Raw genomic sequence first — 11,758 nt, 5'->3', positions numbered from 1 at the left:
CATGAATATAACTTGCACAGAACTAAAAAGGGAATAAAAGGAAGACATGATAAATAATAACTGAGAATTAATTAAAGGTAAAAATAATCCTTTGCATTAATAAATTCTAAAAATAATCCAATTGTAACTCTGAACAAAGATTAAGGATATGGAAGAGTAAGGGGATAAAAAAACAAACTGGGATAATAGCAACTTCAATGGAGGTAATGACTCTTCTCAATATCCAAAGCAAAAGCAAAAAACTAAAAATATGAATGTGAAAGAAAACCTAGAGGAAGAGTAATTTCTCTCTAAGATTTTGATCTAAAACTAAAACTACGCTAATGAGAATGTATCTTGAGTCTCTGTTCGTTTCCTGGCTCTAGTCTGTGTTTTTGGGCCGGAAACTGGGTCCAAACTCGGCCCGAAATCGCCCCCAGTATTTTCTGCAGATCGCGCAAGTCACGCGTACGCGTCACTGGTCATCTTCACGTGTCATGCGTACGCGTCAAGCACGCGCACGCGTCGTCTAGCAGAACTTCAATCCACGCGTACACGTCAGGTACGCGCACGCGTCACTGTAAAAATCTCCAGATCACGCGCACGCGTGAGCTATGCGTGCGCGTCGATGCTCGCTGGTTGTCTCCTTTATTTCTTGTGCTACTTCCATTTCTGCAAGCTTCTTCTCCATCTTCTAAGCCATTCTTGCCTTGCAAAGCCTGAAACACTGAACACACAGATCACGGCATCGAATGGCATAAAGGGGAATTAAAATATATAAATTAAAGGCTTAGGAAACAAGTTTTCAATCATAGAACAAAACTAGGAAGAAATTGTAAAATCATGCAAATCATATGAATAAGTGGGTAAGGACTTGATAAAAACCACCCAATTGAGCACAAGATAAACCATAAAATAGTGGTCTATCAACGGCTTACCTCTAGAATCCCTCCTCTACTGAGCTCTGAGGAGGCAAATGTCAGCAAGAACTTGATCCAAACGTTGGTCAGTGTTGACCCTACGAGTGTATGAATGAGGGTCCTTTCCAGATGTTGGTAACTGCAATACCACCCTCACACTCTCTGGGCTTAATTCCATGATATGCCATCTGACCATGGTGCACCAATTCTTCGGCTCCGGGTTCATGCCACTGACATGCTTGTATGTTACCCAAACATTGGCGTAAAACTTTCGCACCATCAATACTCTAATCTTAGTCACAGTGTTGATCATAACATCCCAACCCTAACTCAGAATCTGGTACAGGATCTCCGGGTACTCACCCTGCTTTAGATCGAAGCGGACCTCGGGAATCACTTTCTTTTTATGCACCACCTCATAAAAGTGGTCCTCATGTGTCTTGGAAAAGACCCGGGTGAAGTCCCATGGGTCGGATGTAGGAGCCTTCTCTTTTCTCTTTCTTGATGAGGATTCTCTGATCTTGGGTGCCATGGACATAGTAAAAATGAAGAAAAAGCGGAGTGCCCAACACCAAACCTAAAAGATTTGCTCATCTCCGAGTAAAATAAAAATAGAAAATAAGAAATAAAATGGATAGGAGGGAATAGAGGGGAAGTCTTCGGCATTGACTAAGGGGAAGGGGAAAAGAAAGAAAAGGGAGTTTGTATGGTGAAAGGTAAGTAAAAAGAAGAGAGTAGTATAAGGTGTGATAAAAGTGGAGGAAGAGTGGGGTATTTATAGGTGGGGAGGGGTTGGGTTTCAGTTATGGGGTATCGGTGGGGGGATGAAATTGAAATTTGAATTTTGGGTTGTTTGGAGGAGAGATTGATGGGATAGATGAGAGTGGATTGGGTGGAGTGGGAGGTTGGTTGAGAGAATCAAGGGAGGTGATGGGTGATGGAATAGATGAATGTGGATGAAAAAGTGGGTAAGGAGGAGAAAGAATGCATAAGTTTGAATAGATAAAAGTGGTTAGGGAGTGGGGTAAACCATTGGACAAGACCTCCTTCAAATTTGAAACAGCTCTGTTGGGTGCTAAACGCCAGTTCTGGCATTTAACGCCAGTTCTAGCGTTTAATGCCAGCAGAGGATCAACCTCCCTTTTTTTTATAATTGGGATGAGCACCGCTGGCGCTAAATGCCTGGCATTTAGCGCCCCAAGGGTAGTGCTAAATTAATGTAAAATTCCCAAAGTGGGAGTTAGACACCCATATTTGCTGCTCCCCCTATGGCGCTAAACGCCCTCCCTGGTGTCTAGCGCCCCCAGCATGTCTTCTCCAGGGTGTGCTATTTTTCTGTCTAAGTTCTCCTGTTCCTGTTCTAATTGCTGTACATGATCACAAACGTTAGAAAAACTAGAAAAACTCTAAAGATCAATGAAAAATGAAATAAAAACAAACTTAAAACAAAACTAAAATAAAACTAAAACAAACTAAAGGATACTTATGGTTGGGTTGCCTCCCAACAAGCGCTTCTTTTCCGTCAATAGCTTGACGGGTAGCTCCTCTAAGGAAAAGGATCATAGGGGCTCAGATCTTCACCCCTCATTCTGAACTTCTTTCCTGTGCTCTCACGAATCAGCTCAACAAGCTCCAGAGACAGGATCCTGTTCACAGTATGTGTTATGATTGGACTTCTAGTGAACACCACCATCATGCAAGCAAGTACCTCCTTTGTTAGAGATTGATGGAGGTTTAAAAACCTTGAACAACAAATAGTCCTCATGCATCCTCAGGCATAATTCTCGTCTCTCAACATCAATCAGGGCTCTTCCAGTGGCTAGGAATGGCCTTCCTAGGATGATAGAGTCATCTGTATCCTCTCCCGTATCAAGTATCACAAAGTCCGCAGGGAGGTAAAGGTTTTCAACCTTTACTAGAATATTCTCCACCAATCCATATGCCTGCTTCCGAGACTTGTCTGCCATCTTCAGTGCTATTCTTGTAGGCTACGCCTCTTGGATCCCCAGCTTCTTCATCACAGATAGAGGCATCAGATTTATGCTTGAACCCAAATCACGCAATGCCTTCTCAAATGTGATAGTCCCAATAGTACAGAAAATTAGGAAGCTTTCAGGATCTGACAACTTCTTAGGTAGCCTCTTTTGAACTAGTGCACTGCAGTCCTTGGTCAACACCACAGTTTCATCTCCCTTGAAGGCCTTCTTCTCAGAGAGTGCGCTTTTCAAATTGGCCTTGTAGGGAGGCATCTTCTCCAACACCTCAGCAAAAGGAATATTGATGTGCAACTTTTTAAAGATTTCTAAGAATTGAGTCAACTCCTGATCCTTGGTCTCCTCTTGAAGCTTCTAAGGGTGTGGTGCTTCAGGCTCCTGTGCCACCAATGGGGCATGTAGCAATGTGCTTCAAGTTTTTTCTTGAGCCTTTTCTTCCTTAAATTCCTCAGTAGTATGCATCCCTCTAGGCTCGGCTTCCTTGCGCATGATGAGGGCCTTGCACTCTTCTCTTGGGTTTACCTCTGTGTTACTGGGAAGAGTCTTAGGAGGTCTCTCAAGTATCTTCTTGCTCAACTGACCCACTTATACTTCCAAGTTCTGAATTGAAGCTCTTGTTTCTTGTATAAAGCTATGAGTGGCCTTTGAAAGTTTAGAGACTATTGTGGCTAAGTCAGAGATTATCTGTGTTTGAGAGGGCTTTTGCTGCTGCTGAGAGGGCTAGAACTGTCGGTTGTTAAACCTGTTCTAATTGGATCCGCCCTGGTTATTGTTGAAGCTCTGTTGGGACTTCTGTGGCTACTCTCTCTACCCAAAGTTAGGGTGATTCCTCTATCCTTGATTGGAAGTATTGGCCTAGGAATCATTATTGGGGTTTCTGGAGGAGTTTCCCATGTAATTAACTTGCTCAGTAGTGGGTTGAGCATAGCCAAAAGTGTCCCCTTGGGTGTTTGCTTCTAGCAATGTCATAGGATGCATCTTGAGTTTTAACAACTGAAACTTGTATCCCGGTCAAGTGCTAATTAGATTAATAAACCTGATTTGAAGGGGGCAAGCTTGTGTCTTACTAAGAGCTTGAGAACCTTGAGTGCTCGAATGCTTGAATGCTTGAATGCTTAAGGACAGAGAGTTTGAATGTTGCTTTGAGAGAAGACAAAGATGGTGAGAGTCAAGGGCTTCGGAGATGTTTATACTTTTAGAGAAATCAAACATTGTTTACTTATCTTGAAGTTTGCAAAGATCTTTCACGACAAATCTTAAGTAATTGATTTCCAGTTCATTGGCTCCTCAGTTTTTCAAGCATTAATTAGTCGTTAATTAATTAATAAATAGATTAAGCACAAAACTGTTTTTAGATTCAAATAAGATTTAAAAGTAGTCCTTAGGTCAAATTATATGTCACGTATTCAAGCTAGTCTTATCCAGTTAAATCTTAGAAGAAAACATAATTTGCAAAGTTGTTCTAATCCGAATTATATGTCACTTATTCAAAATTGAGTGATTGGAAACCATGTATGTGTCGCACAATAATTGAACCATTATTCCTAGCCAAATTCAAAGAGTCATGTGAAAGAGTTTTCAAACTTTAATTCAAATATCAAATTTTCCAATTATAATAAAAGAATTTAAAAGAGATTAGCATACCTTTCGATACTACTAATCCAAATGAAGAACGAATAACTCAATCATGAAATAGATTAATGTAAAACTTCAAAATAAAGTGAACATAGATTAATAACCCAAAGAAAACATAAACAGAGCTCCTAACCCTTTGACAAAGAATTAGTTATCCATGAAAAAGTGAAAGAAAAATAAGAAAAAAAGATTACGGAAGAACCGGATGTCTCTCTGTGAACTAGGTTTACTTATTTACATCCTAATTCTATAATTCAAATTCAAACTAAACTAATCTTTCTTTACAGAGAAGAAGATAAGATAATTATCATAATCTTATCTTTCAGATAAAAAGATAAGCTAACTAATTACTGACTTATAATTTTAAAATTCGAAACAATAATTCAAATCAAATCTAACAATTGAATCTCTTATGTTTCTAGAAAGAATTAATAACAAATCTTCTAGAATTAATAACAAATTTTTCTAATAATATGGATAATTAAGCTTGGGTCTTAATTGTGCTTCTTGAGAGTTATAATTATTTTTAATCCGAACTTGTATTAGAGAATATTGGGCAAAAGCCCGAAACCTCCTTCTAGGATGCACACACACGCCAGGTGTAGATGTTGGTCCGCCGGGCATACTGGAGCACGAGGATGGGTCCGCTAGGCGTGCTTCCTTATCTGCCAAGCATGCATGCTTCAGTTCTTTGGGCCACGCTTTTTCTCGTTAAGCCACGCTTTTGCTCTTTTTGAGTTTTTCTTTAATTCTTCTGTGTTTTTAGCTAGAAAACTTTTGAAAACATAAAAATACTATCCCAATTCCAAATATTTGATTATTTATTAAATTTTATTAGAAAACATAAAAAATTTGATTTAAAATCTAAGAAAATAAATAAAAAATAATCCTAAAAATCACTTAAAATGACGTGTCATCAACAATCGATTGGTTAAATGTCAAATCGATTCGAACAATTGATTTCTTAAGCAGAAAATTGATTGGTTTTAAAATAGAATAGAGTTATTTATTTTGGAAACGAACCAATTAATTCGAATAGTATGTGAATCTATTAGCAATCACAAAAACAATCGATAGGATGCATCAACCAATCGACTAAAGGGAGTACAATTAATATTTCGATTCTATAATCGAATACAATAAATTGGAGGATTCAACCAAACGATTGGTATCTCAAAAAAAATTCATTAGGTGCTTGAAACAATTAGCTAGAGGAGTAAAAATTTAAATATATTAGAATACAACTGTTTAACCAATCAATTGGTTGAAGAAACAATTGATTGGATACATATCAAAAAATCTGTAACGACTAGTTTTGACATAACGGTTCATTTCCACCTACCTTATAATGTCTCTAAGGTTTGATATCCTATAAAAAGAGAGATTGAAGCTATCTTTAGTAGCCAAACTTCCTTCTATGCATTATTGTGATTCAATATCAATTTCTATATATTTACAAGGAGATTTTACATAAATATGATGGACACATATAGTTTGGTTCATAGAACTTCAATTGTATTAATCTTTTTGGTTCATAGAACTTAAATTATATTCATCTACTCTTTCAAAAGAGTTTTGATTCTTATTCTTGCATTGTGTGCATCACAAGTATAAGTAAAGAGTTGTGTAACAGTTTCTTCGATCTTGAAGTTGGGATAGCCTCAAGGCGTCCTTAGAGGTAGCATATTTTAAAGAATTTAAGGTTTTATTATATATACTTGTAAAAGATACCGTATGTGTCAAGTGCTCATTGTTATGAAGAAAGAGTGGTGTATCACTTTCTTTTTCTTGAAGTTTGATTGTTTCAAAGTTCACTTGGAGTCAACTTCCTAGTTAACCAATTAGACAAAATTATAATCAAACTCATTAGAAACTCAAATTAACCAATGAATTCCTTTGTTTGCAAGATAAAAGTGAAAAAAAAAAAGTTTTGTTATACCTCATAAAATGGAGCTAACATTGTTGAACCTTTAAATTAGAACAAATAAATTCAACTTTTGATTTTTATAGACATTAAAAAAATTAAAAGATTAAAACTGAAAGAAATATTTAAAATAGAGCTCATATGGAGAATAGAGAAAGAGAAATGGAACAAGGGACAAACAAGAGAACTGCAGATTGAAGAAGGGAAAGCCATAGATTGAAGAGAGTCAAAAAAATATTGAAAATAGTACCAGAGCTAGTGGGATGATGAATCAAAGAAGAGGACAAAAACATCACAATAGAGCTCAAGGAAGTGGACAGCAATGATGCTGGCCAAATGAAGGTGGCGGTACTCGAGGAAAAGGTAATGGAGTCATGGAGAGGAAACTCGACGGTGGTAGAGAGACGCAGTTACAGAGAGACGACGACTCGTGGACAACAATGAAGCTCAAGGAGAAATGACTAGACTAGTGGAGTGAGAAGAGAACGATAGATGATTTTCCGGTTTGTTTTAATTTTTTATTTGGATTGAGGATTTTCTTGGGATCAGTTTAGATCTAAACACTCATAATTTGTGTAGCTTAAAATGATAGTGGTGGCCAAGGCAGAGAAAGTAAAGATTGTATATAAAATCAAAAAAATAAATTTAAGTAAGTAAAATATGAAATCCTAAAATTATTTGACCTAATATTAATTTTATAAAAATAGTTGACTAATTCAAAATCATAATATAAAAAAATTTTAAGAGTTAATTGTGATTTTAACTATTATGATAATGGCTACTTTCTAAAATTAGTAAGCTAAAGGTGGTCATTACTTTTTGGTTTTTATATATAGAGTGATGTTATAAGTACAAGTATTTTTATAACCATGTTCAATTAAGTTGGTGTAAAATTTAACAAAAAAAAAAAAACGCATGCATACGTCAACACTTTTTATTTTTTGTGATTTCTCCAGTACACAAATTTTTGTTGGAGAGCATAGAAACTTATTGATATAGTACACAAATTTTCGAAGTATAACACAAATTTATCGATATAATACATCATTTTTAACATATAGCATACAAATTTTTGCACATAGCACACAATTTTTTATTGCAAATATATTTTGTTAGTTATGTAAATCAGTGTTCTGAGTATGAAATTTTTCAAAAATTTTTATACTGCACATCAAAATTTCTATGTTATGTATTAAGATCACTACAAGAAAACACGTCTTTTGCCACGCTTTTAAAGCGTGGCGAAAAGCTGAAAAAAGCGTGGCGATAGCTTTTTGCCACGCTTTTTGAGCTATCGCCACGCTTTCGAAAGGGTGACCTATCAAAGGGTGGCGGTTGCTCTATCGCCACGCTTTTTGCAATCTATTGCCACGCTTTTTGTTTGCCACGCTTTTTTACAAACAGCCACTTGGAAAAGCGTGGCTGTAGGTGAGAAATACGGCCACGCTTTAAAAGCGTGGCGATAGGTAGAGATATGGCCACGCTTTTGAAGCGTGGCAATAGGGAGAGATATGGCCACGCTTTAAAAGCGTGGCGATAGGGAGACATACAGCCACGCTTTAAAAGCGTGGCGAAAGGCTTGTTAAATTAAAAAAAAAAAATTTCTTTTCCTTACTTGATCTTAATTACTACAATATAAATTTTCAATCTTTTTTTATTACCAAACCTATAAATATAGTATGCAATTTTTATTGCAAGACAAATCAAACAGTAATTAGTGACAATTTTTGCTTTAATTATTTTATACATTAATAAACTAATATTCAAATACAAAAATAAATTTCGAGTTCAAATTCCAAAACTAAAAACGGTAGAAAAATACAGAAACAATATAATTTAAACACTAAGTCCTTTGTTGTTCTTTGTTGTTCTTTGTTCCTCTAGCCCTCTCAAACTTCCTTCCCTTAGATCGTACATAAAATGAAAAATAAGATCCATGAATAATTGTTGCAAAAGAATCCAAGTGCAATTGCATGATCACACAACAATTTCCCAATGCCAATCAAATTTAGGCAAACACCCCCCCAAAAGAATCCAAGAATGAACATCATATATGCATGCATAGAAAGTGAGAAGAAGAGGAAATGCAAATTGAGAAATCAACAGCAGCCAATGATTAAGGATGTAATGAGCATGAATGCATAATAAGCACAAAGAATCGCAACAAGAAAACGAGTTGCTAACACATGGCACGAAGCAGCAACACTTATTAAACAGCAGCAGTAAATAGCATGTTTCCCAGGTTCAAGCAAGCAGCAAACATAATTCATATGACTTAACCAGTTCCACAAACTGAAATCATTGCAGTTCATATAATATGGACCAAGCAACAAGCAGAGCAGAACTCAGCAACAACCAACCAAGAAAAATTAATGAAACAGTAACACTTCCACAGCATTTATTTTGGACAATGAAAAAAAATACAACAAACAGCAATCACAAGTCCAGAATCAACACCAAAACAGCACAATAAACAAGTTCATCCAGGGCAACTTTCAGAGGAAAGACAAATTCATTCCAGAGTAAGGACTGAGGAGTTACATATTCAGAAATAGCAGAATTGGGATTGAAACTGGAAAAGGGCAGTACTGATTCGAAGACAAGAACAGAGGAGGCTGTGGTGGATCCTTCTGATGGCAGCTTGGACGGTGGCAAAGAGACTCACGGTGACCGTATAACCTGGCACAGACAACCTCAGCGACAACTCTCACGATAAAGGTGAACTTAACGGATAAAGAAGCTGGAGCAGGGTTAGGGCTTACCAACAGACACAGGCTTGAAAGGCGGTTTCCGGGGCCAGCAGCGGCGGCGAGGAGCTCCGGCAACGCAGCAACTGCGCGGGCAGAACGACGGCGAGCCCAGCACGCGGCGAAGACGGAAGCTCCGCGACGATTTCCCTTGCGAGCGATCTCTGTTCGCGACTCCAACGGCGGCGATTTGAAGACGATAACACGCGGTGGTTGCAGCGGCGTTCAAGCTTCAACTACGGCGTGGATGGACCCTCGACGGCCATGGTTTCCCCTGCGCGAAACTGACAGTGCGAACGGCGGTGACGCATGGCACAGTGGCGACGCGAGACAGGGCTGAGCGCGGTGGCGCTGTTGGACGAGTTCGACGGTGACGCGGCTTAACGGCGGGGTCTCCCTCCAAGGCTCGGCAAGGTTGCGACGGCGGCGGCAACACCCAGCAACGCCGGCGCGTCTCCTTCACCTCTTCTCTTCTCCCCCGTCGCGGCCCTCTCTCCCCCTCCTTTCTCCCTTCTGTTCCTTCGTTCCCCCTCTCTTTTCTTTTCTTTTCTTTCCTTCTTTCTTTAGTTTTTGCCAAAGCTGATAGGTGTTAGTGCTGTTAGGAAGGGAATGGCGGTGGAAAAAAGGGTGAGTGACGGTGCGTTGATCTTTTTCGCCACGCTTTGGCAAAATGGCAAAAAAAAAAGTGGCCAAATCTCTAATCTATCGCCACCCTCATAAAAGCGTGGCCATTGACCATTTTTGGCCACGCTTTTGAAGCGTGGCAAGAAAAAAGCGTGGCCATAGGCCTTTTTTCTTGTAGTGGATTTTTGTATTGTATACCAAAATTTATGTGTTCTGTATATTTTATTGGTACAATAAATAAATTTTTGTATGTAACACAAATTTTTGCACATAGCATAAATATATTTTGTTGCGATTGTATTTTGTTAGTTGGATGAGTCAATGTTCGGAATATGTAGTTCTCCAAAATTTTTATGCTGCACATCAAAAATTTTGTGCTATGCACCAAAATTTTTGTAAAGTGCACCAAAATTTATGTGTTGTGCATATATCATTGATACAATATACAAATTCGTGACATAGCATACAAATTTTTGCAAATAGCACACAACTTTTTGCTGCGAATATATTTTGTTAGTTGGGTGAGTCAATGTTTTGAGTATATAGTCCTCCAAAAATTTCTGTACTGTACATCAAAATTTTTGTGTTATTCCCTAATATTTTTATGTCGTACACCAAAATTTATGTACTATGCATATTTCACTTGTTGGGAGAAGAAGAATATGAAAATGATGACGATGCATATTTCACTTGTTGGAAGAAGAAGAAGATGAAAATGATGACGACGACGATAATAATAATAAAAGAGGACAAGGAGAAAAAAAAGAGATAAAAAAATTAAACAACAATAACAACATCAGAAAACCGTGGCGATAGTGATGATCACCACGGTAGCAGTGGCGGTAGTGATGATGACAAAGACATTAAAGAAAGAAACATGCAAAAGAAGAAGATGATGATGACGACGATAAAAAAGAAGAATCAAAAGAAAGAGCGTGCGAATACTTGGTTAGTTCAAGAAATGCTTGTCTAGCATTTCTCTTTTATATATATATAAGTGTGGATAAATGAATTTTAAAATTAAAAAAATCAAATCAATAATAGTGAATGTTAATAAAAGAAAATAATAAGTGAAGTTATTTTTAATATAGGCAAAGAAAAAGAAAATTTATTGCAAATAATGAATATAAAAAATTTAGTGGGTACCGACCAAACAACTTAATTAAAAACTAAGAATATGTACACCATAGAAATTAGGTTCCGTTTAGTAACAAAGACACAAAAGAGTGTTCTTGGGTCACGAGGGGTGGACACTGCAAAATGCTAGGCCACGAAGGGTGGATGATGATGATGCTGTGAGTTGTTGGATTGCGAGGAGTCGACAATGATAACTTTGCAATGGCGCGGCGACTTGCTATCTCTAAAGGTTGGACGGTGATGGCGCTGCTATTTTGCTGTTTTGCTAGAGTTGCATGGCGACAACGTTGCGACTATTTTAGTGGTGGGTAACAAATCTGAACGAATGACAAAGAGTGGCGGCATCACAATGATGGTAAAGGAAGGCGTGATTGAGGGGAGAGGATAGTGAGAGATTAGAAGAAGATGGAGAAATGAAGAGGGAGAGGGAAGAAGCAAGGAAAAAAAAAGGAGAAAGAAACATTATTAGACTTTAGAGTTAAAATTGAAATTTAAAAACTATTCAAGGAGAAAAAGGAAAAAAAATCAGTGTTTTGTGTCTATATTTTAGTATCTCAACTTAAAAGTGGTATATAAATTTTGTGTATTTATGTCCATCTATATCTTTTTATATTCATTAAATTTGTGTCTCACCAAACCAAACGAAAGATGTGTGTTACTGTGTTCGTATCTTAAAGGAACATGAACAATAACAAAACACTATATCTAAGAGCACATTAAGTTAAGTTAAAGAAATAAATAAAATAGTCTTTAATATTTATTTTTGTTTGACAATACAATTTTTTTCAACTTAGTTCA

The 11,758-nt window shown here is 37.3% G+C and overlaps 1 protein-coding gene across 1 annotated transcript; it reads right to left on the bottom strand.

The window, feature by feature from the left end:
• On the bottom strand, positions 934-2,866 carry LOC107607331. The gene is made up of 2 exons (XM_016309299.1): positions 2,642-2,866; positions 934-1,167 (listed from the first exon to the last, which is right to left on the bottom strand). Exons 1-2 carry the CDS (start codon positions 2,864-2,866, stop codon positions 934-936), a joined length of 459 nt encoding a protein of 152 aa, XP_016164785.1.

The sequence above is a fragment of the Arachis ipaensis genome, chromosome B07, assembly GCF_000816755.2.
Source record: "Arachis ipaensis cultivar K30076 chromosome B07, Araip1.1, whole genome shotgun sequence".
Taxonomy (NCBI): Eukaryota; Viridiplantae; Streptophyta; class Magnoliopsida; order Fabales; family Fabaceae; genus Arachis; species Arachis ipaensis.
This window is presented reverse-complemented; position numbering and strand designations above follow the sequence as displayed.

Coding starts and splice junctions, on each gene's coding strand:
- LOC107607331 (XM_016309299.1), bottom strand. CDS start 2,866: ATGGCAGACAAGTCTCGGAAGCAGGCATATGGATTGGTGGAGAATATT. Junction 1,168..2,641: donor AGGACTATTTGTTGTTCAAG/GTTTTTAAACCT, acceptor ATGGTGCGAAAG/TTTTACGCCAATGTTTGGGT.